At 36.5% G+C, this 22,284-nt stretch overlaps 1 protein-coding gene across 7 annotated transcripts in view; it reads right to left on the reverse strand.

The window, feature by feature from the left end:
• The window catches only part of RDX (radixin), a 110,782-nt gene that overhangs the window by 26,474 nt on the left and 62,024 nt on the right, over positions 1-22,284 (reverse strand). For 3 of the 7 annotated variants that reach the window (XM_032167326.2, XM_032167325.2, XM_032167328.2), the window contains exons 11-14: positions 19,309-19,469; positions 17,978-18,070; positions 15,112-15,354; positions 13,749-13,909 (exon numbers count right to left, since the gene is read on the reverse strand). In XM_032167326.2, coding sequence (XP_032023217.1) covers positions 13,749-13,909; positions 15,112-15,354; positions 17,978-18,070; positions 19,309-19,469 — 658 coding nt within the window. Of the gene's footprint in view, positions 1-7,321; positions 8,883-11,323; positions 13,910-15,111; positions 15,355-17,977; positions 18,071-19,308; positions 19,470-22,284 lie in introns of those variants that run through there. The other 4 variants (XM_058446904.1, XM_032167329.2, XM_058446903.1 and 1 more) reach the window with 3 other exon arrangements.

Here is a 22,284-nt window from a genome sequence, read left to right on the forward strand (position 1 = left end):
TGTGTAGATTTGGGGAAAACACTTTGCAGAAGAAACACAGTTAAGTGACAACTATTCTAACTCAAAGAAATTGCTCTTTTCAATGATCTTCTTGTTGCTGAAACCAGTTTACATTTTAAATATTGTAATAGATTTTTCTCCCCCTGTGGCACTGGTGGTCACATGCAGTCACCTTTCTGTCCTACATGTCTGTGGGGTCCTCTCTTGCTTTGGCAGTACTTCATGTTGGCACTCTCCAAGGTCCTATACTAAACCCACCAATTCTTTCCTTACACTTTCCCTTTGGGAAATTTCATCTGACATTCCATCAGCATTCCAAACTCAAATTGTCCAAAAAGAAATGTCACAGGCACACCCAAACCTGCTATCCCTCATGATTTTCTAGTATTTCACAGCACTACCTTCTGAATCTCAAATTTTACGTTTTCAATACAAATGGACAGTCCCAGCACACTCCACATCCTTTTGTGACTTGATGCATTTGCATATGCAGTTCCTTCTTTCCAGAAACTTTCCTATCTTTGCCTCCTCGATTAAGAGTAACTCGTCCTGAAAGACTTGGCTTAGGGATCATCTCCTACAGGAAGCCTTCCCTGGAGCTCTGCAGTAAGATCAGGTGCCTTCCTTCTGAGCTCTCAGAGCTCATCTATTGATTCATTTATTAAATAGGAGCATCTATGGCATTCCAGGCACTGCTCTAGGCCCTAGGCATATACCAGTGTACACAACGGTAAAATTACTGCCCTCATGGAGCTTACATTCTAGTGGGGTGAGACAGATACAATACAAATAGGTAAATATATAGTATGCTAGATGGTAAGTGCTACAGAGAAAAATAAAGGCAAGAAATGGGTACAAGATACTTGGGGAAGGTATAATTTTAAATAGGGTTGTAAGAGGCGGCCTCATTGAGGTGGCATTTAAGCAAATTCCTGGAGGTGGCAAGGGAGTGAGTCATAACAATATCTGGGAAAATGTCTTCCAAGCTGAGTAAGAGGAGTTGGACCAGCTGGCTGCTTTAAAGAATAATAAGGAAGCCAGTGTGACTTCAATTTAACCAGAGAAGAGGAAATCAGCAGAGGAGGCCCAAGAGCTTTGGCAGGGACCAGAACAGATTAGGCTGCAAATGACCACTGAAAAGAACATGGCTTTTACCTGGAGATGGGAAACCTCGGAAAGATTTTGAGCACAAGTGACATGGTCTGATTTACCTGTTGTAAGATCTTAAAAGACTGTAAAACGGCAAAGAGGAAATCAAGAAAACAGAATGGAAGTCTTTTGCAATAATCCAGGCAATCCTGTGGGTGGAACACTGATGGCTGTGGAGGATGAAGTGGTCATATTCTGGATACATTATATATCCTGAATGCTGGGCCAATAGATTTGTGATTGGACTGGATGGAGATTATGAGAGAGTCATAGATGTGGTCAAGGTTTTGGCCTAAATAGCTGGAAGAAGGGACTTACTATTCATCAACTGAGAAGGGGAAGACTGAGGCAGGAGCAAGTTTAAGGAGGGAAGATCTTGAGTTTAACATAAGTTTGAGATGCTTATTAGATATCAAACTGGAAATGTTATGTAGAGAGTTAGATATATACATCTGAAGTTCAGGGGAGAATCTGGTTAGAGATTTAAGTTTCTCAGCCTACAGGTGGTATTTAAAGCAATGACACTGGATAAGGTCACTAAGAGATCCTAATGTAGACAGAAGGACTGAGACTTGGCACACTATAATATTAAGGGGTTGAGGAAGGAACCTCACTTATTCATAACACACAAACACATATAAATTATGTATTTTGTGTACCGGGAGAAAACCATAAACTATTTACTGCTTAGGAGCATGTCTTTCTTATCTCCATACGCTTTGCATAGGCCTGGCACACACTCAACAAACATAGGGAGTGATACCTTCTAAGAGAATCATAACCAGAATCCTTAAAAGGTAAACAAAACATATTAAAAAATGGAACCCAAAGGACTTGGCTACAAATATGAATATTCATAATACTGACAGATGAAAACCAAAATGACAGAAGTTACTATTTATTAACATTTCCAATATGCCAAGGCTGTAAACAAAGTATTTCATGTTTATTATTACAATCAACACTCACAAGATTAATAGTGTTAACTTCTGTTTGATGAGACAACTCAGGCTCAAATGGCCGAGTGGATTCCCAAGGTCTCAGAAGTGGCCAGGCCAAGATTCAAACCCGATGTGGGAATCTAAAACCCATGCAGTTACCTCAACATCATGGTGCCTCACAGCTATCCCAAAGATTTCTCTTATTTTTTTTGAAACAGAGTTTTGCTCGTCACCCAAACTGCACTCGGATCACTGCAACGTCCGCCTCCTGGATTCAAGCGATTCTCCTGCCTCAACCTCCCCAGTAGCTGGGATTATAAGCGCCTGCCACCACATTTGGCTAATTTTTGTATTTTTAGTAGAATAGGGTTCCACCACGTTGGCCAGGCTGGTCTCGAACTCCTGACCTCAGGTGATCCGCCCGCCTTGGCCTCCCAAAGTGCCGGGATTACAGGCATGAGCCACCGCGCCCGGCCCCAGAGATTCTCTCAATGCCTGTCAGACTATGTATCTAAGGTGCTGTGAACTGATAAAACCTGGATCTAAACAGCCTCTGTAAAAAAAAAAAAAAAAACATTTGTTGAAAAAGCAGGAAAATTTGGTACGGTATCCCTATACCCCTAATTTGGGGATAACCATAGGCTAGAGAGTCTGTATTTTGACTCCTGACAGTTTCTAAGCATGCCTAGAAAAACCATGCAGAGACAGGATCAGACCTCAGTGGCAGCGACCGGCTAAAAGAGCAATGGCAAGATGGTGACCATTACAGGCTAAGCCCTTCTGAATCTCTCTGGTACACAAATGAAGAATGTAATGTGACTCTTGGGGAAAAGGACTAGGGAGAGGGAAATCACAAATTACTAAGATTGATGTTTCTTCTATGTTATTAACATGAACTATCATTAGCACTTTTGAAACAAATCCTAGGCTGTACTCCCCCAAAATACTTGTGGTGCAAGAAAATCATTTAAGAACTAAGATCAGGCTGGGCGTGGTGGCTCACGCCTGTAATCCCAGCACTTTGGGAGGCTGAGGGGGGCAGATCACTTGAAGCCAGAAGTTTGAGACCAGGCTTGCCAACATGGTGAAACCCCATCTCTACTAAAAATACAAAAATTAGCCAGGTGTGCTGGCACATGCCTGTGGTCCCAGCTATTCAGGAGGCTGAGGCAGAAGAATCGCTTGAACCCAGGAGGTGGAAGCTGCAGTGAGCCGAGAGTGCACCACTATTCTCCAGCCTGGGCAACAGAGCAAGACCCTGTCTCCAAAACACACACACACACACACACGCACACACACACACGCACACACACACACACCCCTGGGCAACAGAGCAAGACCCTGTCTCCAAAACACACACACACACACACACACACACACACACACACACGAACTAAGATAAAAGTTTATAGGCACAAGAACAATATCTGATCTAAAACCTAAGCTCTAAAATCAAAGAACATTTCCTTAGCTTCATCAAGAAATATCACATGAATAAACACTGAATCAAAGTGACCTAAAGTTCAACTAAGTGGCCTCTCATTTCTCTATCTCCTGCACATTTTATCTCAGTTTTTCTTCTGGCACTTAACTACCATACTTTCTATACCTCAATCTGAGTCCAGGACTCAAATCCCTGATTAACTACAATTTTCTTGGCAGAGTCGCAAAGTCTCATCTATTCATCTATCTCCCATAATTCCAACAGTGCACAAACAGCAATTGCTCTGAAAATCACTGACTGAATGACTCTGAATGCAAATGTATGTCTATATATGTCTTATTTTATGGAAAAGGGAATAAACATCATGCCTTCTTTTCTCCTAATTCAGCATTCCTTTCATAGTACTGTTAAACTGAAAATATTTTAAATATCTAATTTTTAAGAGCTAAAACATAATGGTTGAAAAATAAGAGGTGGCAGACAACATTTCCCTATCTGTATACATCTCATTAGTTATCTAGAAGATATACTTACTTGCAGTCTTCCCAATGCTTGAGAACATTCCAAAAATTTACATACCTTAACCACCTGTAAAGATGCAAACCTACTTTTCCAATGGATACATTTCACACAAAGCCTTTTATACAGCTTATGCCCCCCAAATTCATTTTAAATATCCTTAAGAGTACATTAGACTATATCCAGAGGATTAGGTTCTGGATTCTAATTCCAGGTCTTATATTGTCTGGTACAAAGCTTTTACAAAATGGAAGTATTATCTCAGCTTATTTTAAGAATGCATATAAATTACTAAATGGACCGGGCACGGTGGCTCACAACTGTAATCGCAGCACTTTGGGAGGCCAAGGCAGGCGGATCACGAGGTCAGGAAATCGAGACCATCCTGGCTAACACAGTAAAACCCCGTCTCTACTAAAAATACAAAAACTTAGTCGGGCATGGTGGCGGACGCCTGTAGTCCCAGCTACTTGAGAGGCTGAGGCAGGAGAATGGCGTGAACCCGGGAGGCGGAGCTTGCAGTGAGCCGAGATCGCGCCACTGCACTCCATCCAGCCTGGGCGACAGAGCCAGACTCCCAACTCAAATAAATGGATGAATGAATGAATGAATGAACGAACGAACAGGGATTTTTATTGTACCCATCAACAAAAACGACTACTTTTAAAAGATGTTAATATTTCTTGAAAAATGACAGGCAGTTTAACCAACCTAAAGGTTTTAAGAAACCCAAGTGAGCTACTATCAAGTACGTTTGCAAATATTAATGGAATTAAAAAGTAAACTATTATTTACTTTTACATACAATGAATAATTATATGTCCTTCAACAGCAAATGCTTTAAAAATACACAAATTTTAGACTGGGCACGGTGGCTCACACCTGTAATCCCAGCACTTTGGGAGGCCAAGGGGGACTGATCACTTGAAGTCAGGAGGTCAAAACCAGCAGGGCCTGCATGGTGAAACCCTGTCTCTACCAAAAATACAAAAAATTAGCCAGGCGCAGTGGCAGGCGCCTGTGGTCCCAGCTGCTCTGGAGGCTGAGGCAGAAGAATGGCGTGAATCCGGGAGGCGGAGCTTGCAGTGAGCCGAGATCGCCCCACTGTACTCCAGCCTGGGCAACAGAGCGAGACTCCGTCTCAAAAAATAATAATAATAATACTAAAAATAAAAAAATTAGCCAGGCATGGTGGCACACACCCTTATTCCCAGCTACTTGGGAGGCTAAGGCAGGAGAATCGCTTGAACCCGAGAAGTGAAAGTTGCACTGCACCAAAATCACACCACTGCACTCCAGTCTGGGCAACAGAGCGAGACTCTGTCTCAAAAAAATAAATAAAATAAAGTTCCTGAGAAGAAACCATCTACTTGTAACTTAGATTTTATCAAAATATTTTATCTACCGGTATTTGAAAACCTTTACGGCCTAAAAATTGAGAACTAGATTGTATTAGGAATTGTTTGAGAGAAACAATCAAAAGTAAGAAGGAAAAAAAAATCTAAGATGTCATTTGGGTATAAGCAGATGAATCAACTCATACCTCTAGCAAAAGCTAAATTGATGAGCATAATCAAGTAGTTTTCAACTTTTAAAAAATCTAGGCCGAGAGCAGTGGCTCATGCCTGTAATCCCAGCACTTTCGGAGGCCGAGGTGGGCGGATCACCTGAGGTCAGGAGTTTGAGACCAGCCTGACCAACATGGAGAATGGAGAAACCCCGTTTCTACTAATACAAAAATTAGCCAGGCATGGTGGCACATGCCTGTAATCCCAGCTACTTGGGAGGCTGAGGCACAAGAATCACTTGAACCCAGGAGGCCGAGGTTGTGGTGAGCTGAGATAGCGCCATTGCACTCCAGCCTGGGCAACAAGAGTGAAAATTCCATCCCATCTCAAAAAAAAAAAAAAAAAAGAAAGAAATCTATAGAAATTTCCAAAGTGATTTGTTTAGAGTTGTCACAGCCAGGAAATAATTGTGTCTGTATATTCTGAGATAATCTCTGAGTTGTGTTTTGGTGAACATAATCCTTTCATAATGAGCTGAGTTATTTTTCTAACCCCAAACTGTTTAAAAAAAAAACCCTTTGAATTTCTTCTAAAAGCCAGTACATTATGATGGTCATCTGAGAGCAAAAAGAAGTTTGATAAACTATTGTTATAAGCATTACTCTAAGGTTAATAGTTTTCAACTATAAACTAGTATTAATAATTCAAACATACACAGATATTAAGCCTCAGTTAGGCATACATTTTTGTGAAGATAATGGATCTAGAATGGAAGTGTCCATAATCTGAATCCAGAGAAATGCTCTGAAAAAGGACAATCTGATTCAAAACTATAAAATCAGTTATAAAAGCTAGAATACGAGAGTATAAGACTTGGAATTAGAACCCAGAACCAAATTCATTTGTTCTTGCATGTCTTTAATTTCTACTTCTATTGTGCCACTAAAGAACCCATTCCCAAAAAGTCATGGATAAAAGAAAAGAAACTGAGGTTTTAAGTGTCTCAAAAGAGGTCAGCTGGAAAATAAGTTCAGAAGAAAATACATTACCACAAACATGAACAATATAGCAAACATGAGAGCAAATTACACTTAGACATTTCCTGTATCAGAATTTCCTTTAAATTCATTCCCATGGCCACGGCCTTTCTTAGGCTAACTACAGTAGACATAGCTCTTCTATTATGCTATCTCCTCTGCACTTTCTAGTATACTTTACATCACAACATGAGTTTTCTTTTTCAAGCAAGGTTTAGTTATTATTCCCTCCTGTAGCTGTGCCTTCCCAAAGCTATCAGTTGTCCTCAAATCAAACTAAACCATCTAAACATAGGATTCAAGGCTCCATAAATTCCTGGGCCCAACCCACTCCAGCTTTATCATCCTACAGTCAATGCACACTGGCTCACATTTCCTATCTATTTACTTGCATTTCTACAGTCTAGAGAGTAACCACTATACGTATTCTCTCTTCTGTTGTGCCTTTTTGTAACACCTTCTTCATTAAAAACTATTTTTCCTCTTCAAAAGAACACAAACACCAAAAGCACAGGCAACAACAAAAAAACTGGACTTCATCAAAATTAAAAACTTTCGTGCATCAAAGAAAACTACACTATACCAAGGGTGAAAAGGCAATTCACAATGGGAAAAAAGATTAGGAACTCATATCTGAAAAGGAATATTCCAAATCCTGGGATAATGGATTAATATTTTGAATCCCAAATATAAAGAATTCCTACAACAGAAAAATAAACAATTTTAAAAATGGGCAAAACTTGAATAGACATTTCTCCAAAAATGATATATAAATGGCCAATAAACACATAAAAAACATTTAACTTCTTTTATGATCTGAGAAATGTATCAAAGGAAAATGCAAGTCAAAACCACAATGAGGTACTGCTTTACCATTAGGATGGCTATCATCAAAATCAAGCAAGCAAGCAAGCAAATAAGCAAACAAACAAAAAACCCAGAAAATAACAATCGTTAGTGAAGATGTGGCAAAATTAGAACCTTGTGCGCTGCTATGTGAATATAAAATGGTGCTTCTGCTGTGGAAAATATCATGACAATTCCTCAAAAAATTAAACACAGGGCCAGGTGCGGTGGCTGATACCTGTAATCCCAGCACTTTGGGAGGCCAAGGCGGGCAGATCACCTGAGGTTGGGAGTTCAAGACCAGCCTAACCAACATGGAGAAATCCTGTCTCTACTAAAAAAAAAAAAAGAAAGAAAAAACACAAAATTAGCAGGGCATGGTGGTGCATGCCTGTAATCCTAGCTACTCGGAAGGCTGAGGCAGGAAAATCACTTGAATCCAGGAGGCACAGGCTGCAGTGAGCCAAAATCGCGTCATTGCACTCCAGCCTGGGCAACAAGAGCAAAACTCCATCTCAAAAAAAAAATTAAACACAGAATTAACATATGACCAAACAATTCCATTTCTGGGTATGTACCCCAAAGAACTGAAAGCAGGGACTCTAAGATATTTGTACACCAATGTTCAAAGCAGCAATATTCAGAGTAGTCAAATGATAGCGGTAATTTAAGCATCCATCAATAACAGATAAAAGGATAAAATATGGTATATGCATACAACGGAATATTGCTTAGCTTTAAAAAGGAATAAAATTCTGATACATACCACAACATAAATGAACCTTGAAAACATTATGCTAAGTGAAATAAACCAGACACGAAAGGACAAATACTGTATGAGTTCACTTTTATGAGGTACTTAGAAACATCAAATTTATAGAGACAGAAAGTAGAACAGTGGTCACCAAGGACTGGGGAGGAGGGCGGAATGGGGCATTACCATTTAATGGGTGCAGGCTTCAGTCTGGGAAGATGAAAATGTCCTGGAGATGGATGGTGGTGACGGTTACACAACAATGTGAATGTACTTAATGGCACTGAACTGTACACTTAAAAAATGGTTAAAATGATCAATTTTATGTATATTTTACAATAAAAAAAGATTCAACTGAAAACTTTTAACTTTATTAATCTTCTCAATATTTAATACAGATATTATCAATTACTCATATTTGACTGGTCAGTTGGGTCTAAAATGAGTCTTCCTAGGTTAGAAAAACTTTTCAAATTAGAGACTCTTAGGATAACTTTATTAACTGGTGTTTAAAATTTGGCCTATGAAATGAAAATTAAGTAATTTATCAGAAAATAAGCATACCTGAGAAACATATACTGAGTATTCATTCATATTCCCTGTCAGTTACTAATTTTCCTGCTTATTGATCTTCCTTTTATTGTGTAAGTTTCCTTCATCTCAAAACTGTTTTTACGAAAATAGCTAAAATTTAAAAGTAAATAATTAGATAAATGCAACGATAGCATAGAGAATTCAAATGCTAGACTTGAATTTCATAGACTTTTCAATATATATAAAAGGAAAGTGAGGGAGGAGATATATTCCCTTATGATTCTAAAAAATACATGATTCCTAAGTCTAAAACAATATAAAACATCATATTTAAGTTGGAAAAAAAAAGGGATATCATAGCATATATTGTAACACAGTACAAGAAGAATTTCATATAATAAATCCATGTTTTATCAAAAGAAACTTTTCCAAAAATAGTCACATAAATAATCTCAGAAATTCTGATCGCATATTACCACTAGGAAGATGGACATTTGGCTATACTGATTTAGTAAGTAAAAAACTAAAACCAGTATCACTATTTTTAGGAGCAAACTAAATGGCATGCATAAATATAAAAATGAATCCAAATATTTAAAATAATTATTAAATAAAAGTCAAGAACAATTAGAATAGGGTGGTAAAAATAACAAATTGCACTGATAGAAGCAACTAGCTAGCTACAAACATGGAGGAATCTGGGCATACAAATAACAGGAATCAACAATATGGCATTGCCATTTTAAAAGAAATGATATTGTAATAGATAAATGCAAATGATCTAAGGCTAAGATAAATTAATATTTGAAGTCCCTTATATAGGCCAAAACAAAGGGTCACAATCATCCTAATCTTGCTTCTAAGTCCTTGAATATAGCCAGCTCTTAATAAAAATGTATTGGCTAAATGACAACCATTAAATAAGAACCTGGAGCCATCGAGTAGTTAGGGATCTCCACAGCCAAAACATAAACCTGAATGCAAAGGATGTGTCATGGGGTATCACCTTAGTCAAGATTGTTCATGTAAAAATTGTATAGGAAATACTTCAACTCCTAAAGTAGTCCATACAACCCCAAATCAGAAAACTCTTCTATCACACAGGTTAAGGGAAGTCAAAGTATTGAGGAGATAAATGGCAATTTTAACAGATAAACGTAAATCTGAGTGTCTACTACCCAAATGGAAAGTAGCTGAACCACACAGCCATGATCTTTCCACAGGGAAAATGGTAGTTCTTATATCTTGATAGATGGACATAGTAAGAGGTAGGTCTACTAAGGAAAAATTGGGAGTTAAAATTATTTAATTGGAAAAGCTAAGGATAAGAATGTGGTAATCTTTAACATATGGAACATGATTGTGAGCCAGTTTTTCCTAGTTACTACTGTAGACTGTGGGGAGTCAGGCTGCCTGAATATTTCATAAAGTTATCAAACACATTTGCAGAATCCAAAGAGCTTTTGTATGAGCTAGAATACTGTCATTCTGTGTGACAGACCACATTAGAATATCTGATAGTTTAAAAAATGGAAGTGGTACAAACTAAGAAAATGCTAAAGTTCTGTTCATTTAGAACAGACTTAAGAGAGGAACCTAACAGTACAGCTCCACACTGAACTGTTTTCTCTTATTCTTACTAAGCTTTGGTTTACTCATTAGTTCAGTATGTTAATGATAAGTTAGTAATCCCTTAGACTTTACTTTCAAGCTTTAACTTTTAAGACTAATTGTTTTTATTGTGCATGTGTAAAATGGGACGCCTGTGAATTAAAAAAATTATTTTCATTTCTAAAAACATTAACAATCAACAAGGTGATCAATACTGGGACAGAATACAGTGGGATTTAAAAAAAAAAAAACACAATAATATTGAAACACTTCTAATGATAAGAGTGACTTCCAATAAAATCTAACATAACTTTATAAGGAGCCATTCCAGTTCTTAAAAACTCTAATTAGACATAAAGCAAAATATTATTTAAAATTCCATTTTCTGACAGGATCAAAGTAAAAAAAAATCACTATGTGTCCTTGAGAACAGAAATAATAAAGTGACAGTTAAATATTACTATCAACAAAAAAATCTAGCTTTTACTATTTTTATAGATTTATCACTTATTTAAGTTAAAAATTAGTAAGAAGACTTAAAAAAGGCAATTTCTAGATTTATAGTAACTGCTCTATAATATAGTTTCAAAATAAGAACACGTACTTAAATAAATATACTTAGCATACAGTTCTTTAAAGAATGTTGAAATGTTAATAGTGAGATGAATCAATGACAAGAAACTGTATCTTCCTCAGGAAAAAGAAACTAACCACTATACAATAAAGGCAATGATTGGAAACCCTAAATTACGTTTTGTTGTCAAGAAAGTCAATTTAATAATTTAACTTTTCCACAGAATTAATCACTATTACTTCCATACCAAAGAGGTATCATTTGGGGGAAAGAGTAGATCAATGAGGATTTAAAATTATTTCCTATCTACTTCTTACTTTTAAGTTGTGGTGATTTATGGCTGTGATAAAGATTGTAATTTTCAAGAAATATACAAGAAATCCATGTTAAATAACAACAGTGGACCTTGAAGGCATGAGCTTTTGTCACTTTATTGTTAACCAATGAATATTATCCAAAATTAGAGATGTAATTGTAACTTAATTGTACAACACAAAATTATGCTAATGGTAAAAGCCTACTGGGATTTACCAAATACTCATTAGTGTATTTTTACATTGACTATATGAACATGTGCTCGCGACTGCTAATAAGTTATAATTGGTTTAATCTCTAAGAAATCCATATTGCAAATGGTTCTTGTTTAGAAAAATTCACACAGCCTTAAAAATGGATTAAATCCATTTTAATCCTAATCTACAAATAGATCATAAACAGCAAAATATAACTGATAATTTTTCAATACTGTATCAAACTGATGTAGCTATGGTAGTGCACATAATTCAAAATGAGGAAAATTAACAAAAATCCAATGAAAGTTCAGGTTTTTATCTATTATGGCAATTGCTTTAAAGTGAACATTTATGTTTCAAAACATGAACAGTAGGGTCCACCATCCATTCCTTTGATGTACTGCAAGTAGAAACACTCTCTTCCATAGGATTCTGAAGCATGTGCACAACCACGGTACAACAGTCACTTCAAGGTTAACCAGCTATGTTTTGTCCTACAAAGTTCAAAAAATATATTAAACGCAACCTTTCTTTTTCATGTCTGCCCAGATTAATCCTTTTTAAGTCAGCAAAATCAAAAAAGCACAAGAGATATTTTCAGACACAACTTGAATCTACTGTGCATGAAAATGTTTAATAAAATGGCAATTTTAATAGATAAATGTAAATTTGACTGTGTAATACCAAATGGAAAGTAGCTGAACCACACAGAGAAAACAAGGCTTTATGTATCTCCAAATTTAGCTGTTTTACAATAAAGTATTAGAACAGGTGAATATTAGAACTTCCTTCTAACTGGAAAGATTTATTCAGTAAGCTATAACTGAAATTAATATAAACTAAAATTATAATTTCTAAAATAAGAACAAACCAAATTTAAGTATTTTTAGTCAGAGATTGAAAAAAAATAAGCACAGTGATCTAGAAACCAAATATACTGATTATGTAAGTATCGTATCAAGGTACAGACATTCTTCATACGCTACAAGGTTAGCATTTCTCTCTCTCTCTCTCTCTCTCTCTCTCTCTCTCATACACACGCAGAGTACACACACTCACACACACAGTCTCTCTCTCATTCTCTCTCTTGCTCAGCCATATGACACCCCTCCAGGATGATAGTATACCAGTAAGGAGCTTACAATTTTAATACAAATCAGAATCCCACAGTTTGACTCAACAAAAAGGCAGTTAAAAATTTAGCACTCTTAAGATATTCTGAAGGAAAATGAAATTTCGAAAGTATTTCTTGATGATCGAGGCTATGATTATGAATTATAAAACATATAGCTTACACACTACATTGTGTTTGAACAACCAGTCATCACAGGTGTAGTAGTGAGGTAGTATTGTTGTCCCCTCCTCGGGACTGATGTTTTTATATGCTGCCCTTCCAGAAAGATCCAGGTTTTAAAAAATAATTAACATTAGTTACCAACAAATGTATATTTTCTTTTTTTTATTAATCATCTGCTTTTCTAAATCAGTCTATAAAAGAACAAAACTTTTAAAATCTTGTAGAGGCTGTTTCATCAGTAAACTCTCCTAGGGAGCTACCACTGCTGTCTAAACCTCTGTGAAATGGTAGGCAAAAAAAGCCATCAAAGAATTACAGGAGATAAAACACCAATCAATGTAAGCTGTTAAAGATGACTGTGATTACATAACCAAATATCAAATATCCAATAAGGTAATTAAATTTAGACTAAAAAAAACCACCAGCTGTACATAATTATTAAATGTTCTAATCTCTTTCATGATTCATAGCCATATTCTACATGATGATCAAAGACTGTCCACTGTGCTACCTACCATCATTTTAAACACTGCCTGATCTGTATGATGGTGGAATTATGGCTACAGACATGGCAGATAAGAGAAGGGCATACTGAGAAAATGTGAGTGAGAGAGAATGTGGAAACACAGGTTAAATATGGAAGGGGCAAGGGAAACCCATTAAAATGTTCACCATTATCCTTTAAAATGTACACAGAACTGAAACCACACATACACATTTGTCAGACGTGATAATTAGCGTTAATCTTCAACAGAAAAAAAAAAAAGAAAAAAAATGTGAAAGGAGGCAATGGAACACCATTCTCCATTCCCTGGACCAAAAGAAAAAAGAAAACCAAGCATGATATCATACTGCCTTAATGTTGAAGAGCTCCCCTTAAACTTGTCTTTTAGCTAGCACAGTCAAACTGGTGTAAGTGCTTTGGCAAGGTGGGATGCATTCCATCATATCTGCAAAGGCCTGCTTTTCTCTGTTGGTGGTTCAGCTTATGAAGAACATATATGCAAAATAACAGCTCTCACATTGCTTCAAACTCATCGATACGCTGCTTTGTATTGCCTTGTCGAATCTGTCGCAGAGTCTTGTACTTATCACGGCCTGCTTTAACATTCTCAGCATGAAGAACATCATTTTGTGTTTTCTTGGTTTCATCTCTGGCTTGGGCTAATTCTGAACTTAATGCCTATTTAAAAAATAAAAAGTATAACTATTATTTTTTTCTTAGATTTAAAAAAATTTATGAAAATGGCTTTAAGATGCAAAAATACATATTTCAAATCATTTCCACTGTGAAACCTTTTTCTTTAGTGTATAAGTTTGTTTTAGTAACAGTGGTGGCAGTGGTAAGGGAGGAAAACACATGACATTCTACATTTATCAACCATGGTATTTTGTACATTATTCTAAATTTCCTTAACTTTCTCATCTAATACTTGAAATGGCTAAAAAGTTCAATGTAGCCATTATAGACTAATATTACTATGAGATTTAAAATCTATACCTCAAGGGAAGCCTTCTCCAAAAGTCTTAATATATTTATTGTAACTATCACCTCATTTTCTTTTAATATTTAAAGATTTTAACAATTAAAATATTAGATGACTTATTGGGAAAAAAGAAAGCTCATAATATTAAAATCCTCTACTTTGACCTAGTTTTGTCCATGTAATATACTGACCTTTTGCCAATATAAAATCTGAATAATTAAGATTATGCAATGTCTTAAACATAGTATATTAACTATCATTCTTTCCAATGTACATTTTATTTTATTTTATTTTTTTGAGACAGAGTCACTTAACTACTGTCCAGACTGGAATGCAGTGGCATGATCTCGGCTCACTGCAACCTCCACCTCCCAGGTTCCAGCAACACCTCAGCCTCCCAAGTAACTGAGATTATAGGCTCATACCACCATACCCAGCTAATTTTTGTATTTTTGGTAGAGGCAGAGTTTCACCATGTTGGCCACGCTGGTCTTGAACTCCTGGCCTCAAGCAATCCACCTGCCTCAGGCTCCCAGAGTGCTGGGATTACAGGTGTGAGCCACTGCACCTGGCCCTCAATGGACATATTATTCATCAAAAACTAAATTCACATGTTTTTCAACATGACATTAGAATACTTTCTACCTTTTAAAATGGGTCAAGCTGTAATTAAATAACTCACTAGTTAAGGTCTGATTATACAAAGCTAACAGGTATTTGCTAATGGGTTCACACAACAGAAGAAATGAAATAACATGACTATAGGCCAAACACCCACAAACCAATCACAAGGGCAGCCAGTATTAAAACTTCTATATTCTTTTTAACTAAGTTTGTCTAAGATGGGGAAAATGCAAATTATATTTCAAATGCGCTTACAACTGCAAATTTTAAATACCTGAAGTTGCTTCTTAACACGCTCATTTTTCTGTGTTTCGGTTACACGTTCTTCCTCACTTCTATGGTTCATTACCCCTTCATTTGATAATTCAGCACTAGCTTCAGCATTATTCTCATCGTGTTCATCATGTTCGTTTTCTGTTGGAGGAATGACTGGTGGTGGCGGAGGTGGAGCAGGGGCAGACATCACAGTTTTTAACTCTTCTTTGGTCTTTTCCAAGTCTTCCTGGGCTGCAAAAGCCTGACCATTAAAAATACATTTATGAGCAACTTACTTCAAAAATTAATAATCAAAACAATCAAGTTATACTCCCTTTTTAACAGAAACTGTATTTCAAGGTAATGAAAATAAGCCCTATTTATGAAACTTCTATTTTTCATAAAAGAATGCCAACAGGTAAAAGAGAAAATCAAAAACATTATTATGCAAACCCTGTTAGAATTACTAACTGTGAGCTTCAAGTCAGTGACAGGTTAAAAGAAAAACAAGCACACATGCAAAAAAAGAACTATTAATTCTGGCAAGGATTATCAATTGTTTGCTAAAACGTACAAATAGTTGACAAGAAATGGATATTCATATAGTGCCTAAGAATCTCACACCCAATAGATTTTATTTCAGCCACAAGGGGAAAATGTAACCAAATAATGGAGGAATGAGACTGTCGTTACTCAAATCCAACGATCACTAAAAAATACTAATGGTGAGTTAACAAGATATTAAGTGTCTTCTGATATGATACAGAAGAAATATCTAACATCACCAATTATTTGGGTGATCATATTATCTTGGTTTACCTGGAAAAGTCCTGTTACACTGTTGTCCTGGTGTAATTATGAACAATATCCCCTTTTCCTCAAAAGTACTCCAGTTTAGATGTTCAATTATATGGAAGTCTCACCTCTGATGCACTGTAGTCAAAAACATTTAATTTGAATTCCCCAGGTTCTAGATCTAACTTCTGGTTCAAAGGAAATACTGGAGTTAAAGGATAAGGTCGATGGCACAAGGAAGTAACTAAACAAACATAGGAGGTGAGACATTCTGTAGGTCCCTTCAATAAATCAAAATAATAAAAAGAGAAACTGCCCTCCATTAAAAGAGACTTACAGCAAATAGAGACAATGTAAAGTCCTCTGAACACTTGTCTGGCAAATTAGCTATGAGACTTTTTGGGAAATTCTTAATATAGTCTAATATTCTGAGACGAAAATTGACCAAAATGAAATAGTACATACCGTAAGATTTCATGTTGAATATATAAACAGGAAGTATCCTGGAAGGATATGTACTAAGGTTTTGCAGTATTGCCCCTAGTTTATGGGAATACAATTGTCTTTTGTGTACATTTTCTAATTTTCTGTAATTCACAGACTTGATATTTGTAATATGCTAATTTTTTAAAGTTTGTGTCTCTAAATTTCACAAATCATCCCTAAAAGGGATCTAAAAAATTCTAATAACAAAGTAGAGTAACTGGGAAATTAACAGTGGCATTCCTTTTGTAGTTTTATTTATATACAACTAATTTTCAATACATCTAAAATTAGCCAATGAAATTTAAACTGCTACAAAGATTTACTTAAGAGTGAAAGAAAACTGTTTTCTGTATAAGTACATTTTATTGTAGAAAAATCATCTTCTAAAACTAAATATCATCTTTGGGGGTAAAAAAATTATCTTTTCATTTAAGAGTTAATGTTGTTTGAATTAAACTCTCATTATCTTATATTCCCCCACGCTTCAACCAAACCCTGATTTTACAATTGTGTGCTACTTTAGACAACAGTGGTTTCAGCTACTTAGGACTCATATTAGAAACTTCGGTATCAGCCGCGCACAGTGGCTTACACCTAAAATCCCAGCACTTTGGGGGCTGAGATGGGAGGGCTGCTTGAGGCCAGCAGTTCGAGACCAACCTGGGTTACACAGCAAGACCTCCATTCTCAACAAAAATAAAAATGATGGTGCATGCCTGTAGTCTCAGCTACTGCAGAGGCTGAGGTGGGAGGATCCCTTGAGCCCAGGAGTTCAAGGCTGCAATGAATTATGATTGTGCCACTGCACTCCAGCCTGGGACACAGAGTAAGACCATGTCTCTAAAAAAATAAAAATAATTCAACTTCATATCCAATCACTGGTTCCCATGCCTTTTTGTGTCTACCATAAAATGTCTCTTATCTCTTCCCATTCCTCTTTATTCTCATTTCCACATCCTCAGTTTGGGTCTTTATCTCTTAAGTATCCACTATGCCAATCCTTTCTTCACACTGATCACCACATGGTTTTTATAAAATCGTATCTGATCATGTTACAATCCTGTTTTGAAATCTTCTAAGCCCCAAGTCAATCGATACTCCCACTGCCTTGCTGTAGCAGAGCATTTATTTAAAGCCTTTCACAATTCCCTATTATCAAACTTGAGGGCCACATCTCCCAACATTTCTGAACAACACTAAGCCTCGGCTGCTTATTGGTTATCCTCAAATCTATTACATACATTCATACTTCCTATACTCATTCAGGTCCCTCTGTCTAGAATGACCACTTCTTCAGTCTCTAACTATTCCCAATCTTACATCCCAATCTTTCGTACCCCCAAAATTTAATTCATTATTCAAGACCCAGCTTAAACGTATATGGGTCTCCTGACAACTCCCTGGTCCCCACAGAAATTAATCAACTCTTCTGTGTTCCCAAAGTACTTGGTTTATATCCATAGATAAATATTTACAATACACATAACACAAGTATCTTTCCTACTCTAAATTATGACAGTATCTTATACTTATCTCTACAAAGTCAGCATAATCCTGGGTACAAAAGCTATTCAATAAAAGCTAGTAAATGAATAAATGATTACTTTGTGTTGCCACTCAGTAGCTTCCTCTTCCTTTTTCTTCTTGGCTTCTTCTAGAAGTGCAATCTTGGCAGTGAATTCAGCAAGTTCTGCTGCCTAAAGTAAACAATATAATTCCAAGATTAAAATAACATATTTTGAATAATCTTATAAGTCAACAAAGCTTTAATGCACATGCTTAGGCTGTTTATGTTTTTCTTAGCCTTCCATTTAAAAAAATACAGTATTTCTTAAGATCTTAAATAGCTTATTTACAGTAAGTCCTTTACGTAATGAGCTAAGGAGACAAAATTAAAAGATTACTATTATTCTACAGACTAGTTAATCCTGCTTTCAGTAGCAGGAACTTAAAATGTGTAACTTAAAAGCTTTTTAAAAAAATTTCCATCAATAAACTATCTGTTAAAGTCCACAAAAGAGAAAATATTTATCTAATGCTATATACTTTAAATGGCACTTTGTCAAATCATCTAATACCCCAATAATCCTAACAGGTAGTATCATTAACAGGTAGTATCATTCCTCCTTCTTTTTTTCAGACAGTCTCGCTCTGTTGCCCAGACTGGAGCCCAGTGGCACGATCTCAGCTCAATGCAACCTCCGCCTGCCAGGTTCAAGCAATACTCCTGCCTCAGCCTCCAAGTAGCTGGGATTACAGGCGTGCACCACTGTGCCTGGCTAATTTTGTATTTTTAGTAGACACGGTTTCACCATGTTGGTCAGGGTGGTCTTGAACTCCTGACCTCAGGTGATCCACCTGCCTCGGCCTCCCAAAATGCTGGGATTACAGGCGTGAGCCACTGTGCCCGGCCATCATTCCTCTTTTCAAAAGGAGGGAACTGAGGCTCAGAAAGACCCAAGGACACATACATAGCAAGTACATGTGTGAACGAATATTTAAATCCAGGATCTTTTAAGTGACATGCTTACACCTAATTATTTGCAAGTCCACTAAATAAAAAAAAAAACCCAACCAACTATGGCCTGTAGTTATCTCATAGGAACTATAACATATTAATTTATCTAAAGCAAAAGACGCCAACTGACTTATTGCGGAACCTGTCCAACGTCAAAGTGAATCAGAACCTTTTGCTGAAGTACACTCCATTTACAAATCATCTATAGAAAAATATCTTATTCTTTTGTATTTTTAGGTTTTTGTTTAGGCAGAAATAAATTTTTTAGGTTTTTGTCCACACTTTGTTATTAAGTTACATGTTATCTTTGGCTTGCTCTCCGGAAAGCACAAAATGGTTGCTTTTTGTTTTTTCTTTTTAGAAGGTTCACTCTACGCTTTTATTTAAATTTTTTTCTCTAAGAAGACAGTTCCTTACTAGCTGCTCCTGATTCTTCATCTGGTCGGCAGCTTGTTTTGCTATGGCAGACTTCGCCTCTTCAGCAGCTCGACGCTCCTTTTCAAGCCGTTCTGCTTCTTCTTTTGCTCGTTTTCGTTCTTGATCCAGTTCTAGAGCTTTTCGAGTCTGTTCTTCTAGTTCTGTGAAATATGTGTATTCCCCCCAACAGTGATTAATTCCAATCATTCTCATTATCAAAAGAAGCTAAAATAGTAGCAAGAAATCAAATCTGTTCAATTTCTAAAAATTAGCACACATGTAAATACATATATACCTCTTTGTTTTCTTGAGACAGGGTCTTGCTCTGTTGCCCAGGCTGGAGTGCAGTGGCACGATCATAGCCCACTGCAGCCTCGAACTCATGGGCTCAAGCAATCCTCCTGCCTCAGCCTCCCAAGTAGCTAGGACTACAGGCGCTATACCTCGTTTCCAACTTGGCAAAAGCCTAATAATTTTTAAAGAGAAACGAAAATCTTTTGCAATTCAAGTTATGTAAAAAGGCTACAAGCACGTAACTATTCTATTTTTAAAAAATAATCTCTCCATCTAAAGTTTTGACCTCAGTAAACAAATTGCCATGTTTCAGAAATCTATAATACATTTTAAAACTTCCATTAAGCTTTTACTTATCTAAACTAATAAGTAAATCCAAGAAATTAAGATTGAAAACAGTATTTACTGACCCCAAAATAGGAATTTTGATGTGAATTATATGAATTATTGAAAAATGTGAGTTATTGGTATATATTCATTCCTACAGCATGAAGATAAGTAATACTGGGAGATAAATAACATGAATTTTAATCCTAGGTGTATAGATCACTAAATCAGCTCTCTTTTCTTATTCCAATGAGTTGAACAGGAAAGGAAAACAAATTTTTAAGACAGTTTAACAGTACTAACTTTAAATATTATTTTGACAATTATTTAAGCCCTGTGACAGAAGACAACAGAATGCCACCTACTAAGACAGTACAAGGTCCTACAAAGAATGATTCTCCCTTACTGTATACTAAGAAAATCTATATGTCATGAAATTTGAAAGCTAACTGTAACTTACAAGCTTTTACTTACTGTTCTTAATTTTGTTGGTCTTGATCAAAACTAGTTAAGTAATTGTAGTTAAGACTTGGAAGGTTTTAGGCCAGGTGTTGTGGCTCATGCCTGTAATCCCAGCACTTTGGGAGACTGAGATGGGTGGATCATTTGAGGTCAGGAGTTTGAGACCAGACTGGTCAACCTGGTGAAATCCCATCTCTATTAAAAATACAAAAATTAGCCAGGCATGGTGGTGGGCGCCTGTAATCCTAGCTACTTGGGGAGGCTGAGGCAGAAGAATCACTTGAACCCAGGAGGCGGAGGCTGCAGTGAGCCAAGATTGCACCACTGCACTCCAGCCTGGGCAACGGAGCAAGACTCTGTCTCAAAAAAAACAAACAAACAAACAAAAAAGAACACTTGGAAGGTTTTGAGAGGGCTGTAGAAGAATGACTCTTTGGTTAGGCTTTGGTTAGGCTCACGCCTGTAATCCCAACACTTTCGCAGGGAAAGGGGGGAAGACTGCCTGAGACCAGGAGCTTGAGACCAGTCTGGTCAACAGAGTGAGACACCACCTCTTCTTAAAAACTAAAATTAAAAAGAAAAATCAGTAGCCATTTATATATACCAACAGTAAACAATCTGAAAAATAAACCAAGAAAGCAATTCCATTTACAATAGCCAAAAAAAAAAAAAAAAAAGTAAAACACCTAGGAATCAATCTAACCAAAGAAGTGAAACAAGGACATTGGTCTAGGCAAAGATTTTTTGTGTAAGACCTCAAAGGCACAGGCAAAGAGAGATAATGGGTTATTACATCAAGCTAAAAAGCTCTGTACAGCAAAAGAAACAACCAACAAGGTGAAGAGACAAACAAAGAACAGAAGAAAGTGCCTACAAACTGTCCATCTAAAAAAAGACAAATAACCAGAATATATAAAGAGCTCAAACTCGATAGCAGAAAACCAAATAATCTCGTTTACAAACGGGCAAAACATCTGAACTGACATTTCTCAAAAGACGTACAAATGGCCAAAAGCTATATGAAAAAAATGTTAATCACTATAATCACAGAAATATAAATCAAAACCACAATGAGCTATCATCTCATCCCAGTCAAAATGGCTTGTATCAAAAAGACAGGCAAGGCTGGGAAAGGTGGCTGACGCCTGTAAATCTCAGGACTTTGGGATTTACAAAAATCAGCTGGGCATGGTGGCACATGTAATCCCAGTTACTTGGGTGGCAGAGGCTAAGAATCACTTGAACCCGGGAGGTGGAGGTTGCCTGGGTGATAGAGGAAGACTCTGTTTAAAAAAAAAAAAAAAAAAAAAAGGCAGTAACAGATGCTGGCGGGGATGTAGAGAAAAGGAACACTCATACACTGTTGGTGGGAATGCAAATTAGTAAGGCCGCTATGTAGAACAATATAGAGTCCTCAAAAAACTGAAACTACGGAATTACCATAGTATCCAGCAATATCACTACTGTGTGTATATATCCAAAACAAAGGAAATCAATATATTGGAGATAGCTGTACTCCTATGTTTATTGCAGCACTATTCACAATGGCCAAAACATGAAGTCAACCTAAGTGCCCATCAATAAATGAATGGATAAAGAAAATGTGGTATATATACACTATGGAATATTATTCAGCCATAAAAATAAATAAAATCCTGTCATCTGCAGCAATATGGATGGAACTGGAAGCCACTATGTTAAGTGAAATAAACCAAGCACAGAAAGACAACTATTGCATGTTCTCACTCATATGTCAGAGATAAATCTCATAAAGATAAATGAACTGGTGGTTACCAAAGGCCAGGAAGTTGGGGGGGGGGGGAGTTGAGGGGAGGAAAAAAAGAATATAAATTTATTTATTACTACTGAACTGTATACTTAAAAACAGTAAAG

The sequence above is a fragment of the Hylobates moloch genome, unplaced genomic scaffold, assembly GCF_009828535.3.
Source record: "Hylobates moloch isolate HMO894 unplaced genomic scaffold, HMol_V3 SCAFFOLD_11, whole genome shotgun sequence".
NCBI classification, from domain to species: domain Eukaryota; kingdom Metazoa; phylum Chordata; class Mammalia; order Primates; family Hylobatidae; genus Hylobates; species Hylobates moloch.